Source organism: Pongo abelii, chromosome 18, assembly GCF_028885655.2.
Source record: "Pongo abelii isolate AG06213 chromosome 18, NHGRI_mPonAbe1-v2.0_pri, whole genome shotgun sequence".
NCBI lineage: Eukaryota > Metazoa > Chordata > Mammalia > Primates > Hominidae > Pongo > Pongo abelii.
In genome coordinates, this window is record NC_072003.2 from 54,722,320 (window position 1) to 54,750,309 (window position 27,990).

The 27,990-nt window shown below is 49.3% G+C and overlaps 1 protein-coding gene across 1 annotated transcript; it reads left to right on the plus strand.

Moving 5' to 3' along the window:
* The first annotated feature begins 104 nt into the window (after window positions 1-104).
* MMP2 (matrix metallopeptidase 2) lies at window positions 105-27,900 on the plus strand. Its single transcript, XM_024233230.3, has 13 exons — window positions 105-1,092; window positions 4,346-4,572; window positions 5,453-5,601; window positions 6,734-6,862; window positions 7,039-7,212; window positions 9,939-10,112; window positions 11,065-11,238; window positions 13,496-13,651; window positions 14,833-14,968; window positions 18,592-18,728; window positions 19,959-20,118; window positions 24,429-24,538; window positions 26,993-27,900. Exons 1-13 carry the CDS (start codon window positions 940-942, stop codon window positions 27,094-27,096), a joined length of 1,983 nt encoding a protein of 660 aa, XP_024088998.1. The 5' UTR covers window positions 105-939; the 3' UTR covers window positions 27,097-27,900.
* The last annotated feature ends 90 nt before the right edge of the window (window positions 27,901-27,990 follow it).

Genomic DNA, 27,990 nt, shown 5'->3' on the forward strand with positions numbered 1-27,990 from the left:
TCTCTAACGCGGGGCCCGTGACTGCTCTATTTCCCAAGGTGTATCTAGCATCTCGCACTATGCGAGGCCAAGTTAAGCTTACACATTTGCTGAAGGAAAGAGGTAGGGAAGCAACCTGGGACCTTCCACTGTCTCTGTTTCCATCTCTCTCTTTCCATCTCTGTTCATCCCATTCCTCTTTGTCCCTATCTCTAAATATCGAAAATTTCTGTCTCTGACCATCTATCAATGTGGCTGATCACCTGTTTCTGACCATTTCTTCCCGTTCCTGACCCCAGGGAGTGCAGGGTGTCCTGGCCCAGCCGGCGTCCCTCCAAGTAGTACCGCTGCTCTCTAACCTCAGGACGTCAAGGGCCTAGAGCGACAGCGCCAGACGTTTCCCAGGAGGGGGTTCTGAGGCTGTGTGCCCAGATCGCGAGAGAGGGAAGTGGGGTGACGAGGTCGCGCACTGAGAGTGGACGCAGAGGCCAGGAGTAGCAGGCGGCCGGGGAAAAGAGGTGGAGAAAGGAAAAAAGAGGAGAAAAGTGGAGGAGGGCGAGTAGGGGGGGATGGGGCAGAGAGGGGCGGGCCCGAGTGCGCCCCCCGCCCCCAGCCCCGCTCTGCCAGCTCCCTCCCAGCCCAGCCGGCTACATCTGGCGGCTGCCCTCCCTTGTTTCCGCTGCATCCAGACTTCCTCAGGCGGTGGCTGGAGGCTGCGCATCTGGGGCTTTAAACATACAAAGGGATTGCCAGGACCTGCGGCGGCGGCGGCGGCGGCGGGGGCTGGGGAGCGGGGGCCGGACCATGAGCCGCTGAGCCGGGCAAAGCCCAGGCCACCGAGCCAGCGGACCCTCGGAGCGCAGCCCTGTGCCGCGGAGCAGGCTCCAACCAGGCGGCGACGCGGCCACACGCACCGAGCCAGCGACCCCCGGGCGACGCGCGGGGCCCGGGAGCGCTACGATGGAGGCGCTAATGTCCCGGGGCGCGCTCACGGGTACCCTGAGGGCGCTCTGCCTCCTGGGTTGCCTGCTGAGCCACGCCGCCGCCGCGCCGTCGCCCATCATCAAGTTCCCCGGCGATGTCGCCCCCAAAACGGACAAAGAGTTGGCAGTGGTGAGTTGCTGCGCTGGCCTCAAGGAACCACGTTTAGACAAACTTTGGAGGCAAAGGATGGGGGTGTCTCTCCCCCTGCCCTTGGCGGTGGGCACACAGCGTGGGGGAGGGGCTTCGATAAACAGCTTGGGGGGTCTTTGGCGAGCTATTGGAGTGATCTCTTGCAAACGGTGGGGAATCTTTTGTAAGCAAAGAAAACCTTTGATAAACAATTTGGCAACCTTCAGCATACAGCAGTGGGGCGAAAAACAAGCCAGAGAGTGGGAGAGGGGTGACCTGGCAAACTACTGGAAAGGGACTCTTATGTAAATAGCGGGGACCTCCTCTAGTATCTGGGACATTTGGCAAGGGGGGGCGGTCTTTGTAAACAACTTTTGGACACATCCGGGCAGTTGCTAAGGGCTCTGGCCAAGCGTCTAGGTAGGCCTTTGGCAAACAGCTAAAGGGGTCGTTTTTGCTAATGTAGGACTTTGGGAACGGGGCTCTGGCACACAATTTGGGTAAACTTATGCGCGCATAAGGATGGGAGGGAGCTTGGCCAAAGCGGGGCTTGGCAAACTTCTAGGAACCTTCGGCACAGATCCGGAGAGGGACCTTTAAATAAACAGCTCGAGGGGGCCATTTGGGAAGTGACTGGGGCAGGAGGGAAGCAGAGAGCGCATCTTTTTTCTCCTGGCTTAATGGACAAATTGGTCAAGGGCTGGGCCTCGGAAAGTTTCCTCGAACTTCTCCAAAGGGTAGGAGAAAAGAAGGAGAGAGCTGGCCCGGCAGGAGGGAGGAGGAGTGGGGCAGGCGCTGGAGGGCCAGGCGCGTGGGGCGGGGGCGGACTGCGCTCCGTTCGGGTCGGAGAGCGGCCAGAGAGCCCTCCTTCCTGGCTGGGCTCCCAAACCGCGGTTCAGATGTTGTCTTGTGAGCGTGCGCGCCCCTGACTGCAGCGGCACTGAGCCTGGCCGCAGTGTTGCGTAAGTAGGGCCTGAGGAGAGAGGCAGCCCAGGGACCCATCAAGATGTCCTTTCCAGTCCAGGGGATATCTGCTCCCTTGTTGCCTCGGCCACCCTGCCCTCCAGCCTCCCCCTCAACCTGTCCGGGAGAAGACTCCCATGCCCTCTTGTCACCCCAGGAACACCTTCAAGAGGTGACCCGCTCCCAACTCTCACCCTTTCCAAGCAGCTAGGTCTCAGCCGCCTCTGGATAGATGGGTTAGGAAACCTCCATACGTTTTTAGAGGGCTACTTTTTTCAAGGGTCTGGAGCTGGCCGGCATAATGACGCGGCAGTTGGGTGGGGGTGAGAGTGGAGCTTTGGGACAATGACAAAGCTACTTGGGTTCCTACACCTTTTCCAGCCAATGGGTCACAGGATGAACCCCTAAACTGGGGTTCAGCCTGGGGGCCACATGGGTTCTTGGCTTGCACAGGAAGGAATTCAAGAGCGAGACAACAGAGTAAAGTGAAAACAAATTTATTAAGAAGGAATAAAAGGGTGATTATTCCATAGGCAGAGCAGGGAATGGGCTGCTTGACTGAGTATACATATGGTTATTTCTTGATTATATGCTAAACAAGGGGTGGATTATTTAAGAGTTTTCCAGAAAAAGGGTGGGGAGTTCCTGGAACCGAGAGTTCCTCTCCCTCTTAGACCATATAGGGTAACTTCTTGATGTTGCTATGGCATTTATAAACTGTCACAGCGCTGGTGGGAGTGTCTCATGTATTTAACATGCTAATACATTATAATTAGCATATAATGAGCAGTGAGGACGACTAGAGGTCACTTTCATTGCCGTCTTGGTTTGGGTGGGCTTTCTCCAGCTTCTTTACTGCATCCTGTTTTATCATAGGGGTCTTTGTGACCTGACCTGTATATTGTGAAATCAGTCCTACCAACCTCCTGTCTCATTCTGTGACTAAGAATGCATGCCTGCCCTCCTGGGAATGCAGCGCAGCAGGTCTCAGCCTCATCTTACCCAGCCCCCACTCAAGATGGAGGTGCCTGGTTTGAACACCTCTGACAAATGGAAGTCTGTGTTGTCCAGAGGCAATGCAGTGGGGGCTTAAGAAGATAGCTCTGGACTTAGACCGCTTGGCTTCAAATCAAAGAGTGCATGAACCAACCAGCTGGCCTAGTGATGATCTTGGGCAAGTGACTTCTCAGTTTCTTCATCTGCAAACTGGGAAATTTCCTATCTCAGGGTTAAAAGAGAGGTAATCTTAGGTGCTTACCTAGCACATGGTAAGTACTCAATAAGCACTAGCCATTATTCCTATTATATTATTATTGTTGTTATGTCCTCGATTTCCCCTTTCCTAACTACTTCCAACAAGGCTAGGACCATTGTCAGAAGATCTCCTGGCTCCTTTCACCATTCCAACACAATACTTATCACATACTTCATTTTGTTTTATTTGTGATCTATCAGCCTCCCTGTTAGGATTTGAACCTTAGAGACAGAGTTGTCTATCTTGTTCACCAATTTATCCTCAGCAGTAGCACTGGGCTTGGTACATGGTAGGTGTTAAAAAGTATTTGTTGAATAAATAAATGAGTCGGTTGCTCCCTGAACCTCTGCAGGGACCTGCTCAGTTTTGGCCTCAGTTTGGGCAGGGCCAGTTGTATGGCTCATGAAGGGCAGGACTACTTTCTTTTTGCAAATGGCTGATTCAGGATTTAAACCCAGGTCTGTCTACTGCCAGAGCCCATGCACATAGTCCTTGAATCTCTTTAGAAGGAAACAGGAGGAAAAAAGTCCCCAAGTCACCAGCTGCAAGGTAGATAAATGAGTTGACAGAGGTAAAGGAAGGATGTTGGAGTATCACGTTTCCTAGCACAGGCTCTGGAGCCAGATTGCTTTGTCCCAAATCCAAATCTACCATTTGTGAACTGTGTGATCGTAAGCAAGTTTCTTAACCTCTCTGTGCTTCAGTTTCCTCCTCTGTATAATAGGGTTAGTATATCTACATTATAGAGTTTTGAGCGTTAGATGAGTTAACATATTCTGACTTTAGTGCCTGGACATATAGTCAGCATCCAGCACCAACTAGTGGTAGCCATGCTCTCTGTAGCTGTACGTCCTGTTGCTCAGCTAATGGGTGACAGTGCTGGTTTGGGAACCCAGTAGTCCACTCAGTGCTCTGGGACCCCCGGCTTATATCCTGTCTGGACTGGGTTGGGCGGCTGATTGCTACAGCCTGCTTTGGTCAATACTGTGCCATCCTAATGTGGCTGCTTGCCTTGGGGGTGTGCATTTCTTTCAGCAATACCTGAACACCTTCTATGGCTGCCCCAAGGAGAGCTGCAACCTGTTTGTGCTGAAGGACACACTAAAGAAGATGCAGAAGTTCTTTGGACTGCCCCAGACAGGTGATCTTGACCAGAATACCATCGAGACCATGCGAAAGCCACGCTGCGGCAACCCAGATGTGGCCAACTACAACTTCTTCCCTCGCAAGCCCAAGTGGGACAAGAACCAGATCACATACAGGTGCCGGGGCAGGGCTTGGGGAGGCAAGGCCATTGGGCTGAGGGACACGAGTCTCCTTGACCCATGCATTCTCTCCACTCAGGGGATCCATGAGGTGTCTTTTGTGAAGGCTTGGCATCTTAGAGAGTTTCAATACACAGTTCTTAGAAAATGAAGTCAGACAGACTTGAGTTTCATACTTGCTAGCCATGAGACATTGGGTTACTTTTCAGTGCTGTGAATGTTGGCTTTCCGATCTACAAAATGGGGCTTAAAAAATGCCCTTATATGGTTGGTTGGGGGACTAAGCTAGACTAAACTAATACAAATGGCTTCTATGATTTTTGACACAGAGCAAGAATGTAGTAATGCTAGTCATTGTTATTGTTTTTAGATGAGGTCATTGGGATGGGCAGAAGAAACGTGATGATTGGTAGCTAATTGGATTTAGCAGCCCAGTTGGGTTATAATTGGTTGCTAATTGGGCCAAGAGCTGTGCTCTGTATGGGTGGTGCTGGGTTCCAATGGTGAGATCTTTGCCCTGTGCCCCATAATGCACTACTTATGGCCCTCCCCCACCAGCCAGAAGTGACAGATGGAACTCCTGAGCTGGGGCCTAAAAATGTTGGCTGGCCCGGGACTCCCTGGGTCTTCAAGGCATTCTGGGAAGGTTGTCCTTGGCAGTGAGCCCTGCCCAGCCTACACACACATACACGCAGGCACATGCTCACATATACATACACATACCTGTGCACCCTTCCCATGCTTGTGCACATACTTGTATGTTCACATACACACACACACTCAAACTTTTTCATATATCTGTGCACACACACATACTTGCATATACACACACTTGTGCACATGCATACACACTCACATGCATTTCTACCACCTCCAGGATCATTGGCTACACGCCTGATCTGGACCCAGAGACGGTGGATGATGCCTTTGCTCGTGCCTTCCAAGTCTGGAGTGATGTGACCCCACTGCGGTTTTCTCGAATCCATGATGGAGAGGCAGACATCATGATCAACTTTGGTCGCTGGGGTAGGCAGAAGATGGGGCAGAAGAGGGGCCAACAGGGATCAGTGTTGAGACGAGGGGGCGAGATGGACATTAGAGGGGCGTGGGGATCCTGAGGGCAGCTTAGATAGGACAGTAGATGGTGTGGGCCCTGGGGGTGGTTTAGATGGGGGCAGCACAACACGGAGTAGACACGGGAGAGCCACGTTGACATGGGGGCAGATGGTATGCTGTGGTGTAACCTGGAGGCCGCCTAAACCCGAAGCAAGTGGTCTACTGTGCTGTCCAGTATGGCAGCCATTAGGTAGAATATACATGGCTATTTAAATTTAAATTAGTTAAAATTTAAAATCAGTTTCCTGGTCACACTGGGCACATTTCAAGTGCTCAAAAGACACAAGAGGCTAGTGACTATTGATTTTGGACAGCACAGACAAAGAATATTCCTCTTATCACAGAAAGCTCTGTTGGATGATGCTTGTAGACACTGAGGAACTGTAGATATATAAGAGTGGTTTGGAAACAATGAAGCAGTGTAGACATGAGAGGAAGGGTCATAGAACCTGGGGCCAAGTGGCCATGTGAGTTTATGGTGTGAACACTGCCAGTAGCACAGACATAAAGGTGGGTGGTGTAGACACTGAGTGGTAAGTGATGAAGGTAAAGAGCATGGGAAACAATGTAGACAAGTGGGTGGGTGGTACAGGCCTTGGTGACAAGGTGGGCATGAGGATTCGTGTCGCAGATATTGGTGGTAGTGTGACATGAAGGCAGGATTGTGGTTAAGAGGGCAGTATTGACAGGATGGAGGATGGCATAGACACTGGGGGTGATGAAGGTGGGGTGAGGACACTAGTGTGGCAATGTGGGTATGTGGTACATATAGTGTCGTGGTGGTAGAGTAGACAATAAAGGTAGAGGGTATGGACACTTGGAGTCATGTAAACCTGGGAGAGCACTGTAGACCATAGGATGGTAACAATCAGGTCAGCAGATCTCTACTGAGCTCCTGTTCACAGTCCTGGATAACCCCACTGGGACAAGGGAAGGGGACAGATGCTGGGTGGGCTGACAGTCTCCACACGTAGATGGGGTGTGGAAGGGTTTCAGGGTCTAGGTGGCACAGCTAGAAGCTAAGACCCAATGTGTGTTTCAGAGCATGGCGATGGATACCCCTTTGATGGTAAGGACGGACTCCTGGCTCATGCCTTCGCCCCAGGCACTGGTGTTGGGGGAGACTCCCACTTTGATGATGATGAGCTATGGACCTTGGGAGAAGGCCAAGGTAAGAAAGGGGCCCTCTGCATGCCCCAGACCTTCTCTCCTGTCCTCTCTCCACTCCATCTGCTTGGACCAGAGAGGTGGGAGGGGAGGAAAGTCACACATCTCGGTGAGTCAGAATCTTGGTCTCCAAAGAAGGCCTGGAGAAGTCCAACCTCTCCCTTCCATGTCACCCTTTAGTGGTCCGTGTGAAGTACGGGAACGCCGATGGGGAGTACTGCAAGTTCCCCTTCTTGTTCAATGGCAAGGAGTACAACAGCTGCACTGACACCGGCCGCAGTGATGGCTTCCTCTGGTGCTCCACCACCTACAACTTTGAGAAGGATGGCAAGTACGGCTTCTGTCCCCACGAAGGTGAGCATCCACTCTAGTCCCCAAGACTTTCCACCCCAAGCCTCCAGCTTCCCAGGCTCCCCACTGTGCTCCGCCCTCCACACTCTCCAGGACTGGTTGGCACTGCCAGTCAATGAGCATCCCTCCAACGTCCTTCACTCAGTTCCCCCACATCCTGATCTGAGCCATTGCTGTTTCTCTCCCACCAGTACCATGATGAACGTAGTACTTTAATTAAATCAAGTCTATTTTTTTTAAGTTTCACCGTTAGCAATCATTTAGGAAGTCACAGATTTGATTTGCTAATTATTTATTTCTAATATATATTGGAGTGAACTTAGAACTATTGCAATTCCCAGTGGTTCTCTCTAGAACCAGTCTTTACCCTACAATCAAGATTGATACTTCAAGGGCATGAGGAAAGGCTTGCTGGTAGCTGGAAACCTAGCAGTGTGATAGGGAGGCAGGACTCAGACCAAGGCTGGACTCAACCTGGTTTGCAGACTCCAGCTGAAGAATTTCAGCTATTGCTCCTGCCTTGGTCCTGATGCTGCCTCTGCTAATGTGTGTGTGTGTGTGTGTGTGTGTGTGTGTGTGTGTGTGTCTGGGCACAGGGGATATACTATCTGCCTCTCTTAGGCACTGTCTTTTTCTGCCTCCTGTCTAGCTTGTGTCTGCATCTCTGTGTCTTGATAAAGACTTTAGGCTTGACTCAGTATTTGTGTTTGTGTGCCTGTCAGTGCCTGAGACACAACATTTCAGAGATTTTGAAGCCACATGGGGGAAATCTTTTAAAATGGGGTACAGATATTGACATACACACTCAATCCTTTTTAAAAATATCCTTGACACACTTAATAGTCATAAATCACAAAAAGACAGTGTATGTAACTTCATACTCTATGAAGTCATCATATTTGATAATTCTGCAGACTGAAAGCCCAGAAAACCCGAGGAAAATGGAAAAAAGTCTAAAAATTTTTAACACTATCTTCTTTCCCATGTCACAAAGACTCTTTAGTCTACATAGACTAAAGGCTGTCTTTTTGTCTGTAATTTTACGTCTGTGAATCTCCCTAACCCATTGTAACTGAAAACTGAGCACCAACCATCTTGACAGAATGAAACAAAGAGCTAGTTAATTCCCTTCCTGTTTACACTTTTATTACCAGAGCTAAACTTTATATTAAGTAAGAGTTTTAGCCATTCACCGTTAATAAGTCAGAAATTTTGAAATAAAAATATTTTTTGTATCTTGCGTTTCCCGGTAGGGATTACATGTGGCGTTAACCCTTCCCTGTGTCACCCCTCTGATAGGAACAGAATGCTTTGGTGATAGATGTGGAAACAGCTGTATTTCATAAATTTGGGAAGGGTTATTCCCTGCATTGGACATTAGCCATTTACTTTGTGCTTAGCCAGATGCAAGTACGCACAACACGCACGTGTCTGGGTCTCGAGGCAGAGATTCTTGTTACTCAGCCCCTGCTGACTGCTGAGTCAGTGTCTCATTCTTGCCATCCTTGTCAGGGGAATTTGGGAGGAGACAGGGGCTTCCTGGGTGGTAGAAATGGGAGGTCAGAGGCAGGGGGCTGGCACTGGTCGAAGTTAACACTTTGCCTTTCTCAACTCTGAGGCCACTAAGGTATCTGGACTCAGTCTTGCCTTTTCTCTAGGTGCCATTGTTTCTGGCATTGCAGGACAAGGTCTTTTGGAAGAGAGGGGAGCGGTGAGGACACAGGGCCTTGAGTTCTGTGGTGGGAGGCCAGGGACTGGGCTCCATTCCAGCCATGGTGGAGTTAACGGGGGCTGGTGAGGTCACCTCTGGCGCCGTTGTGCACAGATGGTCCTTGTTATGGACTTGTGGTTTTGCTGGTTGGCAATTCCAGAGACACACCATTTTTTAGCTTTGGGTGGATGAGGGGAGGACGGGGAGAATCCAAGACAGACAGGCCAGGCTCTGAACCCCACTCCCTCCCCCAATTCTCCATTTATGGCCCCTGTCTTGAAGATGTCAAAGTAGGAGCTCAGAGTGTTTAGTAAAAGGGACCTGAAGGCACCACCTCCCTCTCCCTCCCTCCTCCTCTTCTCTCTTTCTCTCCTTCCTGCAGAGACTGCAACAAGGCCATCCAGGAAGGGGCCTGGGGTTGACAGGAGGTAAAGCTTTCTTTCTGTGTATGCGTGTGCACACACACACGTATGAGTGACAGACTGAGCAAGAGAGATTGAGATTCGTGTGTTTTGTAGTTTTTAGTTACAACCTTCATTCACTTCTTTCATTTCTGTGACCATGAGCACTTTGAGAACCAGCTTTGTCCTAGCCTTGATTTCTCCACATATCAAATGGAGAGAGATTCTCGTGGTCCTGCCTGCCATGACTGATGTATTCATGTCATACATCATTATTACATGAAATTTGCATGGTACAGGCGTGGACCAGGCAAAATGGACAGTGCCCTTGGGGCTGAGGCAGGGTTCTAGAAGCCCTTGCTGTGTGCCAGGTGTCAATCATTTTGTTGTTGGGTGGTCCACAAGGTCCCAGGGGAGGGATTGGGATAAGCAGGGAAGCAGAGGTTCTCTCTGGGAGCTCAGAGAAGCAGCTCCTTACCAACCAGTAGAGATGTTTTCTTAATATTTTAACAATGCATCAACTTCACTGGTGTGAACCGGCAGGTGGGCAGCCAGCCAGCCCTATGCCCATGGAAGCATGTCTCATTCACATCCTTCCCTCTCTCCCCCACCCCTAGCCCTGTTCACCATGGGCGGCAACGCTGAAGGACAGCCCTGCAAGTTCCCATTCCGCTTCCAGGGCACATCCTATGACAGCTGCACCACTGAGGGCCGCACGGATGGCTACCGCTGGTGCGGCACCACTGAGGACTATGACCGCGACAAGAAGTATGGCTTCTGCCCTGAGACCGGTGGGTGCCACTGCCTCTCTCTCTCTCTCAGGGCCCAGCACCTGCTGTCCGATAAAAAAAAAAAAAACCCCATAAGACTCCCTGTGCCCACCTCCTTTCCCCAAGACAGGGGTGCTAAGACATCTGTGCAAATGACATCCACACCTAAGATGTCTGTGTAGCTAGTCAGGATACTTGTCACCTGGTATGGCCTGGGCACTGAAATCAGAACAGACATTGGGCATCAACAGTTGAATTAGTGACACCTAAATGTCAGGCCTGCTTAGGATCCTCTGACCGATCTGCATCCCTTTTCTCTCAGGCTCTCTGACAGATACTTCTCTCTTGTCCTCTCTGACCCTGCAGTCTCTTCCCTGCCTTTCCTGGTCTTTATCTCCACCTTTTAGTCTGTTTTTTATTAAGAGCTCCCTGCTTTCCTCCCTGTCTCCCTCCTGCCCTCCTTCTCTCTATCCCTCCCTCCTTTCCTTCTTCCCTTCCTCCAACAGGAATTTACTGAGCGCCTGCTTTGTGCAGCAGACACAGAGGTTGGTCTCTGCAAAGCCCTGCCCAAGGGGGCTCACAGTTGAGGGTCATGTGCTGGTGCCATCAGCTTCATCCAACTCCCTTTGCCCCTAGCCCATCTGCCCCCTTCCATGGGAGACTCATTAGAACTCTGGAATCTGGCTTCCTGGGTTTGAATTGCAGCTCTGATACTTCCTAGCAGTGCTGGCTTAGGGAAATTTCATCATCTCTCTGATCTGTTTCCCATCCATGAAACGCGTTGCTATTCAGTCCCTCCTGCACAAGGCTGTTGTCAGAGGTGGGTGAGATGGGTCTAAAGATACAGTGCCTGGGACTGAGTCTAACTTAGGTGTGGTTTGTTAAGGTCAGCGTCATGTTATTGCTTCCTGGTGGTAGCCTCAGACTCTTCAGACTCTTTGCTGTGCCTTGACCCGTATCCCTAACCCCACAGCCATGTCCACTGTTGGTGGGAACTCAGAAGGTGCCCCCTGTGTCTTCCCCTTCACTTTCCTGGGCAACAAATATGAGAGCTGCACCAGCGCCGGCCGCAGTGATGGAAAGATGTGGTGTGCAACCACAGCCAACTACGATGACGACCGCAAGTGGGGCTTCTGCCCTGACCAAGGTACGAGGCCCTGGTCATTGGACAGAGACCCTGGACATTGCCCTTGCCCCTAAACTTGCTCCAAAAACCTTCCTGAGACCTCACCCACTTCAAGCATAGACACTGCCCCCTAGACACCCACCTACCCAGACCCGCCCACCTAGGCTGAGACAATGCCCATCTCTGGTGGAGCCAAGGTCCCTGCTTAGATCCTGCCCATCCAGGTGGAGGCACAGCCTCCAAAATCAGACCCTGGTAGATCAGGTGCTGCTACCTGCCTCCTGGGTAAGAACTGGCCTTCCTGAGGGGTCACTGCTCTTGCCTTCCCCTTCAGCCACCCTCCAGGCGGGCTTATGACTACCAAAATTGGCTGAGTTCTGAGCACAGGTTACCAGAGAGAGACAATTCTTCTAAGAGACATTCCCACTGCACAAAGAGGTGCATTCAAGGAGCTGGTAGGCAGCAGAAGAAAGGAAAAAAGGAACAGCCTCATGCTTGATCTGACCCCATGGTCCACGCAGCCCTGGGGGAGCCCCCAGAGCCCTCCCTCCCCCATCAGTCAGCACCATCTGTTACCAGGGTGCAAGTGGTGGGTCCTCGTCAATCCTGGGTGCTGAGGATGCAGCTGGCTGGGACAGCTCTCTGTCCCCTGGGACTCACAAGCTCAGGGGAGAGAGTGACCAGAAGACAGCTTATGACCTTACTATGTGCTCAGTGCAGTGAGCAGGGTGCTTGGGGCCCTGTGCCCACTCTAGGCTACAGGGCCCAGGGTTACAGGGTTGCTTAAAGCTCCCTGATGGCCCATAATGGCCAGGTCAGTGGGCAGGTCCAGGGCCTGTCAGAATTAGGCAAGCCTGTCTTTATGTTACTTTCATTCTTTTTAATCATCATGAGATGGAACTTGGCAGATGTTGGTGGATAGAGGCTGGCCAAAGGAGGTTTTCTTATCCCCTGCTAAATTCCTTGCTAGGACACAGTCTGATTTTACCAGCCTAAAGGTGGGATTCTCCATCTTCCTGAGTGGTTCAAGGATCCAGAGCTCAGTGGCTCACCCAGAGTGAATATTATAGTCTCCTAGGGCTGCCATGACAAAGTGCCACAAACTGATGGCTTGAAACAAACCCCATGTATTCTTTCATGCTTCTAGAGGCTGGAAGTCTAAAATCACCGTGTCAGTAAGGCCATGTTCCCTCTGAAGGATGCGTCACTCCAGTCTATGCCTCTGTCTTGACATGGATGGCCTTCTTCCCCCTCTGCCTGCCTCTCCTCTTTTTTTTTTGAGACGGAGTCTTGCTCTTGCCCAGCTGGAGTGCAGTGGCATGATCTCGGCTCACTGCAACCTCCGCCTCCTGGGTTCAAGTGATTCTCCTGCCTCAGCCTCCTGAGTAGCTGGGATTACAGGCATGCCCCACCACACTTGGCTAATTTTGTATTTTTAGTAGAGACAGGGTTTCTCCATGTTGGTCAGGCTGGTCTCGAACTCCTGACCTCAGGTGATCCACTTGCCTCTGCCTCCCAAAGTGCTGGGATTACAGGTGTGAGCCACCGTGCCTGGCCTCTTTCCTCTTCTTATAAGGTCACAAGCCATATTGGATTAAGGGCCCACTCTGGTCCAATCTGACCTCATTTTAACTTGCATCTTAATTACATGTGCAAAGACCCTATTTCCAAATGAGATCACATTCACAGGTCCCTAGGGTTAAGACTTGGGCAAATCTTTTCTGGGGGGACACATTTAACCACAACAGGGTGTGACACAGGTTTTGCTTGCTGGCTGTGGCTCAGCCTGTGCAACCATGCTAAGTGTGAATGGTTTTTACTGCTTTCACCTGGGCAGAAATGGTGGTAACAGGGGGCTAGCCTATCCCCACTCTTCTTACCTCTTCAGAGAGGCTGAGGAGCTGGGTTTGTAGAGCTCATCTTTTATAGAGAGACACAAAAAGCCAGGAAGCAGGATTTTAAAATGAATGGGATTTTAAATAGAAAATTTGCAGATACTACTTGTCCCGTTCTTTTATAGCACACTTGCCCTGATACTGACTTGGAAAGAGACAAGAGGACTTTGGCTGACCCCACTTGGAGACAACAGGCACTAATCCCAAAATTGTGTATTGATCCCAGAATTCTCAGGAAAAGAAAAAAAAATCAATACATGCCGCTTCCAGGGTTCTCAGCCTTACTGTGGGGCTGTCCTCAAAAATCTGCATCACTGGGTCAGGTCCTGATTTCTCTCTCATCTCTCTTCCTTTCAACCCTCTCCCCTCCCTGCAACCCTCAGGGTACAGCCTGTTCCTCGTGGCAGCCCACGAGTTTGGCCACGCCATGGGGCTGGAGCACTCCCAGGACCCTGGGGCCCTGATGGCGCCCATTTACACCTACACCAAGAACTTCCGTCTGTCCCAGGATGACATCAAGGGCATTCAAGAGCTCTATGGTAAACCTCCAGGCGGGGGTTGCGGGGTGGAGGGTGGGGAGGGGGGAGGTCATGTAGCCTGGGATGGAGGCCCAGGGGGTGGGACCAGCAAGATCTCATCCAGCCAGGAGTGCTGGAGAGGAGGGTAGGAAATGGGAGTGTTGACCTGGTCCTGGGAAGGCAGAGCAACTCTCCAAGGGGATGCTTGGATAACTCTTCCCTATCCAAACAATGCTAATATCCATGTCACTCTTAGCACTCCATTTCTGGGTTTCTCCCGTTTTCTAGGTGAGTAAGGTCACCTGGTGCAAGGTTACACAGGTTTGACCAACCCAGTGGAGTTTAGAATCCAGGAGAATAGCCAAGTACAGGACAGAATTTTCCATCGCGTGGAATGACCTTAACAATATGAGGGTGGAATTTTCTGGTTTTCATAATAAGCTTTGATTTTAGTATGTAATAGAAACAGAACAACCAGTGCCTTAAGCCAATTATTATTTATTTATTTATTTATTTATCGTTGATGCTTACAGTGAGGCTAGAGTTTAAAAAGTCAGTTCATTTTTTAAAAATATTTAATGGTCCTGGTGATATCTGAGCCAGGCCAAAATAGTGAAAATGGTGCTTGAGTGATGAAGTTTGGGGACTGCTAGACTCAGGAAAAAGCCCAAGGTCTGCCGTGAGAGGTGCTGGGTTCAAATGTGGCCTCTGCCCTTCACTAGCTGCAAGATATTGTGTAAGTCTTTATACCTCTTTGGACTCATTTTCCTCATCTCTAAAATAATCACTTATCATGAAAAGTGCCATACTCTCAGTGCTGGACACACCAGTGGCCCCCTGACTGCCCTGACTCTTGTGGGTATAAGAATCTGAGCTTTGGGTTTGAATCCTTGGGCAAGTCACTCAACTTTTCTGGGCTTCAGTTTCCTCACCTGTGAAATGGTGCAATCATGATACCCCACTCCCAGGGCTATAGAGAGGACTGATTTGGGTGATGTCAGTAAAAAGCATATATAAAGTACAAAGGGCCCCGGGACTCCCCAAGTCCAGGCATCTTCTTGTTACCTTACGGAGCTTACACTAAGGCCAGAAGACGATTTCTTCTGACTCTTAGCTGGTTGGGTGGGCACCCCTGGGGGCTCAGCCTAGTGGGGAGAACCTCTGGAGCTGCAGAGAGTCTAAGGTCAGGTGTTCTCCCCCAGGGGCCTCTCCTGACATTGACCTTGGCACCGGCCCCACCCCCACGCTGGGCCCTGTCACTCCTGAGATCTGCAAACAGGACATTGTCTTTGATGGCATTGCTCAGATCCGTGGTGAGATCTTCTTCTTCAAGGACCGGTGAGTGCAGGAGCTTGCTTCTTGTCCTCCTTGTCTCCTGTCCCCTGCTCTTATACCATTATTCTTTTCCCTCACTCTTTGCTGAAGACTCCACCAAGTGCTTCACAGAATGACCTGAATGAGGCAGTTTCTGCTGTGTGTCAAACAACCTCCAGGTTTCAGTGGATTTGCACCCAAACATTTTGTTTGCTCTCTCATAGTCTGTGGGCATACTAGTTATCTTGGCTTTCAGCTACAGTTTGGGTTCAGGTATGCTCTCCCTGTTGTTCTCATGGGATTAGCAGCTACTCCTGGCAGATGACAGGGTGCAAGAGGCCAAACTGAACTACACAAGCTCATTTAAAGCCTCCACTCACATCTTGTCTGAGAATATTATACTGCCTGAAATAAGTCACATGGCCAATCCCAACACCTACCATAGAGGGTGGTACTGCAAAGTCACATGGAAATGCATATGAATGCATAATCCTAAAGTCGAAATGGAGGGAAGAATTGGGAACCATAATTCAGTCTACCACAGGCCTTCTTCTAGAATGGTGTTGCCCTCAAATGGCCACTTTACTGTGTGTATGGGTGGTGAGTGACTGCAGAGTAGAAAGAGGTGGTATTCTTCATGCTATAGATAAAGATCACCACTCAGTTGACTAAAGACTGAGGTTTACCCTAATGCCCTAGTTCCCTGAAGAATGGCAGGCAGTATCTAGGACCTCATTAAAGGGTCTGTCCTTCCATTCTTCTATTATCCATCTGTCTACCCATCCATCCATCCATACCTATATCTTTCCATCCATCATCCATCCAGCCAGCCAGCCATCTATTATCCGTTATTTATGACCCAGCCATCCATTATTCATTATTCATCCATTTATTCATTCATAGAGTGTAGTAGTTGAGAAAATGGACTCTGAAGCCAGATTCTCTGGGTTAGAATTCTGTAACTGCTACTTACTGGTTATATAATCATAGGCAAGTTAATTAAGTATCTTCTTTGTACCTTGGTTTCCTCATTTATAAAATGGGGCTAATATTCCAACCTATCTCCTAGGGCTGTTGTAAGGATTAGATGAACTTAGTGCTGAGAACAAAACAATGCCTGACACAGAGTAAGTGTATTCATATTAGCTATTGTTATTGACAAATAATTGTTTGGTATCTACTGTGCCAAATACTTTGCTAGGCTTTAGTAGCTGGAGGAGGAAGAATGATGTTCTCGGGACAGTGGGGTGGGGGGCTGCTAGATCAGGGTTCTCAAAGACAGGCGCATGGGCCTTCTATAACAGAACCACCTAGAGTGTGAGTATTGAAAGGTGGGTTTCTGTCCCAGCTTCAGACCCTCCTGACTAGAACTCTGGGGCTAGGCCCCAGGAATCTGCATTTTAGCAAATTCTCCCAGTGATTCTGATGCACATTAAAGTTTGTGCATCACAAGTCTAGTTTGAGAAATAGGCATAGAGAACTGACATGGCAAGATGAAAGAAAAGTGATCGCAGAGGCGTTAGGTGCTTTTGTGAGCACGTCCCAGCCAAGGAAGGCTTCACAGATGCAGCAGCATTTGAGCAGAGCCTTTAAAGGAGAAGCAAGAATCTGATGGGGGTGACAAGTTAGGAGGTTCTTTGAGACAGAGGGACCTGCAGAACCAAGCCATAGTGATGTGAAAGTTTCTGGATAAGCCAGCGAGAATCTGGTGAGGCTAGAAGATGTTCCATAAACTTTCAGGAAGAGTTTCCTCTACTCTAGGCACTGGGCCAGATTCTGGGGTGCAGATGCCTTGCCCTTCACAGGGTCTGCTGGCCAGTGGGGAAATGGCAAGAATGCAATGAGAGATGAGACTTAGAATGTAGTGAGAAATCAGGTCCCATCAGGCCTCGAATGCCCAAATGAGGATATATGACAGCAGATGTCAGCACTGCTCTGCAGTCCCCATTGTAAGGATCTGGCAATGTCCTTCATCTGGAGCTCCTCCCACTAAGAAAGCCCTGACCACACATGCAGATCTCAGATGTGTGGGGCCTAGGAAAGGATGCAGAGCCCAGACCCAGGCTGGAGCCATCCCTGGCCTACCACATCACAGTTTTCTTTCAAAAGGAACTTGATGAGTGTTTAATGGGCTTATTTGATTAACCAGTAAATATTAAACTTCAACCACGAGCAAAAATTGCTGCTAGGCACTGGTGAGGGTGGGGGTCATGAAGGACAGTATCGCAGGGTGATTAAACTCAGACTTTGGAGTCACATCTGGATTTGTATCTTGGTAATAACTAACTTACTTAGTCATTGATGTAGTAATAACTAAGTAATTTGAATCTTAACCTCTCTGAGCTTCATTTGCTAAATAAAAATTGTGACACCTTCCTATGCTAGGATGTTTTTCTGCAAATAACAGAGACTATCCCTCTGCAAATTCAATCCAGCCTATAGAGTAGAGAGAAATTGCTTTCATATGGTACAAAGTCCATGGGTAGAGCTGCCTGCAGGGGCAGAGAGAGGGTCAGTGACTTGATGTCTTTGTCCAACGCTAGCGTCCGCACTGACTTCATCCTAAGGCCGGTTCCCCCTCATGGTCACAAGAAGGCTACCAGTGGCAATTGGGGCTCTAATCCCTGCCCTCTCCCAGGAAGCGAGAGAGAAAGAAACATGCACAGATACACACACACAGACCTCCAGATGTGAAATACAAGTCTGTGTGTTCCGTCTTTACACCACTGTAAGTCATATGGCAACTGCCGAATCAGTAACAGTGCTAGGGAATGCTAAACTCTGATTGGCTTAGACCAGTACTTCTCAAATCTTGGCATGCATTAGAATCATCTGGAAGGCTTGTTAAAACACAGATTCTGGGCCCCAAGCCCAGAGATTCTTATCTGTAGATCTCTGGAAGGACCCAATCATTTGCATTTCTAATGAGTTCTCAGGTGACTCAGATGCTGCCGGTCAGGAGACTGCACTTTGAGAACCAGTGGCTTAGACCAATCAGTATCTACCCCTAGAATGGGGGTTGGGGACACAGGGTCTCAGGAAGTGAAGGCTGGATCATAAATGTGGAGTTTTGTGAAGAAGGATGGTGGGGAAATAGATAACTAATGCTAGGTAGACCATCCAGAGTGCATGCTGTCTTAAAAGATTGTGAGGATTAAATTACAAGGCACATGAAGCGCATGGCATTTAGTAGGACCTCAATAAATGATAACCCTTGACAAAGCACACAAATTCATTTCATTTTAATTCAGGAAATACTTGAGTGTCATCAGCTCCTGCCCCAACTGGCCTCTAATCAAACACGAGAGTTAAGGCAAACAGACACTACTGTTCCAGGTACTCAGAGTTGATGATTTTGAGAGGCTTAGAGAGGGAAAACACAATATGGACAGAGGTAGTCAGAGAAGGCTTCCTGGAGGAGGTAGAGGGAGAGAACAGGGTAGGAGGATGTTTCTCAGCTCCAGCAGATTGCAGACAGGCGCTCTGCCCATTCTCCGGTCCTTCTCCAACCTTCCTTTGATCTTGCCTCCCACTCCCATCATGGAATCATCTCTGGGATGTTTCTGGGTGGGTTTGGGGGGTGCGTGTCGTTTGAGCTGCAGGGTGACTGAAGATGTGCTTTCCTGTGCCTCCTTGCCTCCTGCCAGGTTCATTTGGCGGACTGTGACGCCACGTGACAAGCCCATGGGTCCCCTGCTGGTGGCCACATTCTGGCCTGAGCTCCCAGAAAAGATTGATGCGGTATACGAGGCCCCACAGGAAGAGAAGGCTGTGTTCTTTGCAGGTGTGTGGGAAGCACCCTTCCTTGGCCCTCAGCTCCACAGGGCTCTGCACCAGGGCTCCTGGGTGTCCCAGGCTCACTCCCCCTCCCAAACCACAGTTCCTATGCACCCATGAGTGCTCCCTTTCCTTTATGGATTCATTCTTTCAACATTATTTCCTGAAGTGCACAACTCCTCTGGGAGATTGGTTCCGACACCCAACATCAGACAGCATTAACCCTCAGTGTACACATTTCATTTTCTTAATTCTTTTCAATCCGTCTCATTTCTTTTCTAGAAGAAAAAAATCTCAGTTTAGTGCTGGTGTGTCCCTAACGCCTTTGTAGTGATACAGTCTTTGGCAGGTAACAGTTTTAGTTCGAATGTTTTAAAGAATATTTGTTTTCATTTTTACTTTTAGACATAAATTGGTTTTAACAGATGCAGTTAGTTATAATAGGGTGGAGTTTCAAATCAGGAGAGAAACGGATTTTTCAGTAACTGATATTTTGACAGTCAAAAAACATTTTTTAATAAATTTGTTTTTAAAGATTTCAAAATGAATTCACTGAAAGCAGGATGTTAAGTAAATAATAGCACAGGGAGCCCCTAGAAGTGGTAGAAATCATCAAGGTGAGGTCTGTATGGCTAAGATTTGCTTATTTAACATTTACTGGAGCATTTCCATGCGCTGGGCTTTGCCAGACCCTGGGGATACAAGCTCTGCCCCTCACGTTGCTCACAAACCACTCAGGGAGACAGACCACTGGGCTGTTATGAGGGGTAAAGAAGGACTTAGGAGGTCCCTGTCCTGGTCTGAAGTGGGATCCTAGAGAAGATAAAGGCTCAGCCAAGACTATTGTCTCCACCACCTGGCTCCCATCTCCCCCAATCCACCGTAATCATGGGTCCTGGAGAGGACAAATGCTGGCTCCTAGGGCACCTTTTTGCAAATTAGCAAAAGGTGCCTCTTCATGGCAGCAAGGCCCTTAGAGTGCACGACGTGGTGAGCAGAGTGTGAGCTGGATTTATACCCCTACTCACGTCCTTGACCAGGCACCTTCTGTAATTGACTTCTAAAGCCCTCTGTGTGAGCCCTGATTCTGGGCACTGCAACCAGGAGTGAGCAGGAAGTTGCACTCTGTTGGGAATGGCTGCAGTGGGGCCCGTGGACAGATAGATGATGGGAGGGAGGAACAGGCTGGACTAGGGCATGTCAGCACCAGCCAACACACCCTTTGCTTCCACCCCAGGGAATGAATACTGGATCTACTCAGCCAGCACCCTGGAGCGAGGGTACCCCAAGCCACTGACCAGCCTGGGACTGCCCCCTGATGTCCAGCGAGTGGATGCCGCCTTTAACTGGAGCAAAAACAAGAAGACATACATCTTTGCTGGAGACAAATTCTGGAGGTAAGGGAGGGTGGTGGGTAGGACAGCAGCACAGTTGGCTGCGAGAGACAGAGAAGCCGCCCTGAGGCTTCAAGCCTCCTGGGTTGAGTTCAGAGGTCGGTGGGCTCTGGATGCCCTCTCTCTGGTCTCTAACCTCTTTGGTCTCTGGCACCTCTGAGATGTTGCCAAAGGTGAACCATTCTTGTACACATTGCTGATATAATTCTGGTTGGAATATCCTTTCTCTTTGCAGAACTCTTTTGATTGGCCCATGTCTGGTCTGGACCCCCACATTTTGAAATGACTCACTGAAGAAGGGGGTAATAAAAATAAAGATAATAACTGCTCCTATTGACACTATGTGCCAGAGACTGTCCCAAGGGCTCTATGGGATAGGAATTATTATTCCTCCCATTCTACAGATGAGGAAAGTTGGGTTCAGGAAGGTTAGGTAACCGTGGCTGGGCACAGTGGCTCACACCTGTAATCCCAGCACTTTGGGAGGCCAAGATGAGCGGATCACTTGAGGTCAGGAGTTCCAGATCAGCCTGGCCACATGGTGAAACCCCATCTCTACTAAAAATGAAAAAAAATTAGCTGGGCATGGTGGTGCATGCCTGCAATCCCAGCTACTAGGGAGACTGAGGCAGGGGAATCACTTAAACCTGGAAGACAGAAGTTGCAGTGAGCTGAGATCACGCCACTGCACTCCAGCCTGCGCAACAGAGTGAGACTCCATCTCAAAAAAAAAAAAAAGAAAGGTTAAGTAACCAGCTTGGAGTCACATAGCCAGGTAGGGACAGGTTGGATTCTGTCTCCTGGGAAAACATGTTAGTCTTCACTTCTTCGCTACTATTCTATACCTGAGATGGTGGAATGGGGGTTCCAAGAGATGGGGGAACATGAAGGCAGAGGACAAAATATGAAGAAGACTTAGAGATGGGTGCACCAGTCGTCCATAGAAGCCAGCATCCAAATCAGACCCCTTGGAAGGAGCAGGTGCCCTGTGTCATGCCCACAGCAGGCCCGTGGCTGTGGGTGCAGGTTGGCAGGGGAACAATTTGGAAGCAGGTGGTTCTGTGCTCCAGGTTATCTACAGGGAAGGGTCCAGTTCTGAGGGGCTATAGTCATGCCCTGGGAACCTAATATCCAGGAGTGGCTGGTGAGAGGTAGCCCAAACCTCAGGAGTTTGACTGTAATTCTTCACACTTTCTAGAAAAGGAAACAGAGGTCCAAAGAAATTAAATAACTTGTCTAAGCTATTGAGATACGTGTGTTTGCACAAAGCCAGGATTATAGCTACTTCTCTTGTATTCGAACTGAGTACCCCCTCCACTATATCTGCCAGTCCATTTGATTAGTGAGGAAAGAGTGGTTGGGGCACAAAGACTTGTGGTATGTCCTTCCATCCCCTCCCTCCTGGTATCCCCACATTCCTTCCGTGGCTGCCACGGCATCTGGGCCCTACCCAAGAATTTTAGAGGGCACTTCCTGAGGCCTTTGTCTGCCATCCCCACAACAATCCCGCTTACTTCCTAAGGCCTCTGTCTTCTCCCCCTTCCCTCCTCCCCACTTCTCTGCCCCCCAGCTGCCCTGCATTCAGAAACTCTTTATATCCCAGGCCTGCCCATGTCAGGGTGGAATTCCAGACATATTGCTAAGACACTTAGCAACCTAAGCTGATTGATATCTCAAGCCTCAAGAAAGAAAACAGTCAGGCAGGAAACCACAGAGCGGGCTTTCCACCCACAGGCTCCAGACACTAGCCCCAGACAGTGTGTACACACACACACACACACACACACGTACTGTGAATGGCATCTCAGCATTGTAGGAGCCCTGAATCTCCAAGTCTTAGAATTGTGGCTGGAGAGCTGCACAGACCCACAGAAACGTGAATCTTAGAATCCTAAAGCCCTGAAGTTTTCAAATTATGGTATTGGAAGAACTTTTTAAATCACTTTTCCATGCACTGTATCTATGTAAACATGCAAAAACAGACCTTTTCCTAACATATAGGAACATGATTGTGTGCGCATGTGCGCGCACACACACACACACACACACACACACACACACACACATACACAGGCATGGAGGTTGTGGCAGTGCCTTGCTGGATTTCCAGGCAGAGTTATTTGCCTCCCAGTCCTTTTCCACACAAGCCCACCTCCCAAAGCCAGAGCCAGGACAGACAGCCTGCTCTACAGAGGAACCACCCTGAGACTTCCTGAAAAGGGGCAGAGCTGAAGGGCCTATCAGAAGCTGTGGGCTGGCTTCCAAAGGAGACAGATCTCTATTCCAAGAGAAGTGGTGAATGAGCTTGTGACACTGGCCCTGCCGTGGAGTCTGCAGAGGCCCCAGAGGCATCTTTGCTGGAGAAGGAGAGAGCCCCAGAGTGACAGAGGCTGAGCAGCTGTCTTTAGCATGCCAGGAAGAGCTCAGGACCTGCTTGTAGAAGCTTTCACTAAGCCACAAATATATGTTCCTCATCTGCTGTGTGCCAGGCACTTAGCTAGCTGCTGGAGAGACGGGGTCAAGAAATCATCACACCCTGGCCTCATGTAGTTTATAGTAGAATGAGGGAAAATTATGTAAACACATTTGAATCAGATAATGATGGCTCTCAGTATGGGGCCTCTACCATAGCCCAGCCTGAGGCTATGCATGTCACCTATATTTCTCAGTTGAGGTAGATACTATTAGCTCCTTTTCCCAAGTGTGGAAACTGAGGCTAAAGTGGCTCAAGGAAAAGCTGGGACACAAATATCTGTGTTCTTAACACCTGCTATACATGGCAACTTCTACAGCTGCAGAGAAGTACCACATCTTCTGACACCACAGTGCTTGTATTCTTTCTGGATGAAAAGAACTTGGAAGCAAAATAATTCTCTTATCTGAGCCTCAGTTTCCTCATCTGTAAAATGGGCTTAACTTCTGCCATCCCCACCTTCTGTGGGTAGAATGAGAAAGAAATGAGGGCCAGTTCAAGTGTGAGACACGCATCTCCAAACCATCCTAATGCTAGAGAATGTAGTTTGAGGGCTCAGTGGAGGTGCCTTGGATGGGAGTGTTGGGATTTTGAGCTAGGGAACTTGGTTTTGGTGACCTAGGGCATGAGAAGCATGCCAGGTTTTGTAAGAATGAGTCTTATGCTGCAGCTGGGATTAAGGAAGGCTTTAGTTCTTCGGGGTGATGGCTGAGGGAGAAGTCCCTTCGAGGGAGAAGTCCCCTCTAGAAGGGAGCATATAGGGAAAGCTGCTGTTGGGGTCCAGGGTGGAGGTGGTCAAGGCTGGCTGCAGAAAGGAAGAGAGCCCACTAGGAGGCACTGTGGAGCAAAGGGTGGCTGCTACCAGGATGGGATGCAAACACAGATTCATCTAGAAACAGCTCCACTTGGGCAAGACTTGATCTTGCTTACTAGGATATCCATGGCTCCCATAGTGGGAGCTCAGTAAATATTTACGGAATAATGAAGTGGAGAAGCAAAGGAATCAACGTGACAGCAGCATTTGAAAAGTTCTCCAAAAATCTTAAAAGACAGAAGGGTTGCTGGCCAGGGAGAAGAACATACCAACCGATGCCCAAAGTATTTACCTGAATTAAAGGCGGGGCCCAGGATTGCTGCCGCTGGAACTGAGGTGGCACGTGGCCCACCCTGTGACTAACAGGCCTTGGACTCACATGTACCTTCCACCTTGCATTGTAACCTCACTGCCCCAGCCATGATCATCTCCCAGGGCAGGGACTGTCATCTCCCTGTGGCAGATGAAGAAGCAGCAATTTTTCCAAGCCATGAAGTGAAAGAGTGATGGGGCAGATTCTCATCCCTGGACTTCTAGTTTAGCACTCCTCAGATTACAGCAGGGATTTGTTTGTAAGGGAGCTAACATTTCTTAAATACCTACTAAATATTTATGAGACATGGGGATAGAGGCTCTGCATGTGCTGTTTTATTTAATGCATGCATTAAATTAAATACACTAAATTAGACACAACCCCATTTTACAGCTGGTAAAACTGAGGCTGTATGGAAAGTGGTTAACACACTGTTTGGCATGTAGAAAGTGCTTTATGAGTGTTAGCAATAATCATGAGATTGTTTTTATGGGGTCATCCAAAGTCATATAATTAAAAGTGGCAGATCTGAGGCTCAGACTCAGGTCTGTTTCCATGCCCTTCCTTCCACTGCAGCTGGCTGCTTCCCTGAAGGGCTAGGTCCAGTTTCCCAGGCCTACCCAGGAGCCATCAGCTGGGTGCTCTCGTCCAGGCCAGGGGGGAAGTGTCCTTTAGAGAGGCCCTGCTGGTTCACTGTGTCTGTTTCTTTACAGATACAATGAGGTGAAGAAGAAAATGGATCCTGGCTTCCCCAAGCTCATCGCAGATGCCTGGAATGCCATCCCCGATAACCTGGATGCTGTCGTGGACCTGCAGGGCAGCGGTGAGCCACCCAGGACTGTCTCCGCTTTCTAGGACTCCCCGCCCCTAGCCAGGGCTCAGCTCCTTGCAAACACACACTTCTTCATTGTGCAGGGCAGGCAGGCAGGCGGCGCCCGGGAAAACAAATCAACTCCTTCATCCCAGTGCTGGGAAGGTTTCCAGATCCCTGACCTCTGCTCCTTGGCCTGGCTCCAGGCAGTAAGACCCAGAAAGACTTCTCACAGCTGCAGGGCCTGGAGCCAGGGCAGGGGAGGGCGGAAGGTCTGGGCTGGGGGAGAAGGAACATGGGCTGTGTGCCGTGGATTCATTCTGGGGTTTGATCCAGGCCCTTTTGGGTTTTGCAGGAGGCCTGTGACCACCTCCCATTAGCAGAAGGATGGCTCCATTTGAGACGAGGCAAACTTTGTCATGCTCTGTTGCTCATGTGGCAAAGATCCTCCACTCAACCAGTTTGCCCCTGGCCCCCTGCTGATTAAAACACAACCAGTAGCAGCGAGGGATAGAATTTGGAGTTTGAAAATCATACTCTTGAGGAGGCATCTGTGAGCTCTCTAGGATCCTGGAAATGGGTCCAGTTTGGCTTTTTTAGAGGAGATTTTAACTAAATCCCACAGATTTTTTTTTTTTTTTTTTTGAGCACCTACTGTATGCTAAGCACAGGCCCTGACCTCCAGTAGCTGAAGGTCTTACATGTCCAAGAAAAAGCAGTGTATAATCAGTTGCTAGATTAGGGGTTATCTTCAAGAAGAAACATCTATTGAGCACCTACTACATGCTAGCATATTAATAGTAAATGAGATTATGTATGTCAGGAGTCACAAACTCCAAAAGCTCCATGGGTCAGGCAGGTAGCACAAATGAGCAAAGCAGGCAGGGGCAGACAGTGGGGAATTGTGGAGTCTGCGCGAAATCAGAGAGCACATGCCTCATTTACAGGAGATGCTTGCTTCTCACCTTCAGATAATTATTGGTGGGCAAGATTAGGGGCCTAGGCCAGCTGCCATGGTTCATACCTGTAATCCCAGCACTCTGGGGGGCCAAGGCAGGAGGATCGCTTGAGCCCAGGAGTTTGAAACCAACCTGGACAACATAGTGAGACTCTATCTCTACAAAAAAATTTTTAAAAACATTAGCTTCACATGACGGCACATACCTGTAGTCCCAGCTACTGGGGAGGGCGAGCAGAGAGGATTGCTTGAGCCCAGGAGTTTGAGGCTGCAGTGAGCCGTGTTCATGCCACTGCATTCCAGACTGGGTGACAGAGTGAGACCTGGTCTCAAAAAAAAGAATGGGGCCTGGTGTTGTTAGATACTCTATATTAGATATTCTAGTTTTTTTTAAAGAAGCCAGAAATCTGTACTTCTGTGTGACTTTTCTGAATGTTTACATGTTGGCAAGTTATTCAGATTTAAAGACAAAACAAAACAAACTTGTGAGAGTCAAATAAAACCCATCTGTGGGCCTCATAGGACTGGATATATCCTGTTTTGCCACCTCTGGTACATGGAATGTGCTTAGTTTGATGCTTGTGTTAAATGGGGTTATTGTTTTTAATAATAGCATATGTTATCTGACTTAATGCTCACTGCGAGCCCTAGAAGGTTGATAATCTTTATCCTCATCTTAGAGATGAGCAAACAGGGAATAAAAGAGCTTATTTCACAGCAATTTCCCTTCTTCCGCTCCCAGAGGGCGATCTTCTGGGCTTTTGTTGTGTTTTGGTTTTGTTTTTGTTTTCTTTTCTTCAATCAGCTCAGGTTCAAACAATTGAATTTTTTTTTTTTTTTTTGAGACAGAGTCTCCCTCTGTCACCTAGGCTGGAGTGCAGTGGTGCGATCTTGGCTCACTGAAAGCTCCACCTCCCCGGTTCACACCATTCTCCTGCCTCAGCCTCCCTAGTAGCTGGGACTACAGGCGCCTGCCACCACGCCCGGCTAATTTTTTGTATTTTTAGTAGAGATGAGGTTTCACCATGTTAGCCAGGATGGTCTCGATCTTCTGACCTCGTGATCTGCCCGTCTCAGCCTCCCAAAGTGCTGGGATTACAGGCGTGAGCCACCGCACCCAGCCACAATTGAGTTTTTTTTGTAGGGGGGACAAGGTCTTGCTCTATCACCCAGGCTAGAGGCACAATCATAGCTCACTGCAGCCTCGAACTCCGGGCTTAAGCGACCCTCCCACGTCAGCCTCCTAAGTAGCTTGGACTACAGGAATGCACCACTATACCCAGCAAATTTAAAAAATTTTTATGTAGAGATGGGGGGTCTCTCTATGCTGCCCAAGCTGGTCTCGAACTCCTGGGCTCAAGCAATCCTCCTGCCTCAGCCTTTCAAAGCTCTCTTTTGGTTTAAAAGCTTCTTCCCTATGCCAGGCAGAAACTCAAAGTTCCCAGGAACCTTCTGTGTGTCAGAATGTCAGGATAAGGGGGTCATGGTCTCTTCTTTCTCTACCCCAGGTCACAGCTACTTCTTCAAGGGTGCCTATTACCTGAAGCTGGAGAACCAAAGTCTGAAGAGCGTGAAGTTTGGAAGCATCAAATCCGACTGGCTAGGCTGCTGAGCTGGCCCTGGCTCCCACAGGCCCTTCCTCTCCACTGCCTTCCATACACCGGGCCTGGAGCACTAGAGAAGGACCCAGAGGGGCCTGGCAGCCGTGCCTTCAGCTCTACAGCTAATCAGCATTCTCACTCCTACCTGGTAATTTAAGATTCCAGAGAGTGGCTCCTCCCGGTGCCCAAGAATAGATAGATGCTGACCGTACTCCTCCCAGGCACCCCTTCCCCCTCCAATCTCACCAACCCTCAGAGCCACCCCTAAAGAGATACTTTGATATTTTCAATGCAGCCCTGCTTTGGGCTGCCCTGGTGCTGCCACACTTCAGACTCTTCTCCCTTCACAACCTTCTGTGGCTCACAGCACCCTTGGAGCCAATGGAGACTGTCTCAAGAGGGCACTGGTGGCCCAACAGCCTGGCATAGGGCAGTGGGATAGGGGCATGGCCAGGTGGCCACTCCAAACCCCTGGCTTTTCACTGCTGGCTGCCTTAGAACCTTTCTTACATTAGCAGTTTGCTTTGTATGCACTTTGTTTTTTTCTTTGGGTCTTGTTTTTTTTTTTTCCACTTAGAAATTGCATTTCCTGACAGAAGGACTCAGGTTGTCTGAAGTCACTGCACAGTGCATCTCAGCCCACATAGTGATGGTTCCCCTGTTCACTCTGTTTAGCATGTCCCTACCGAGTCTCTTCTCCACTGGATGGAGGAAAACCAAGCCGTGGCTTCCCGCTCAGCCCTCCCTGCCCCTCCCTTCAACCGTTCCCCATGGGAAATGTCAACAAGTATGAATAAAGACACCTGTTGAGTGGCTGTGTTTGCCATCTGTTTTAGCAGAGCCTAGACAAGGGCCACAGACCCAGCCAGAAGCGGAAACTTAAGAAGCCCAAATCTCTGCTCCCT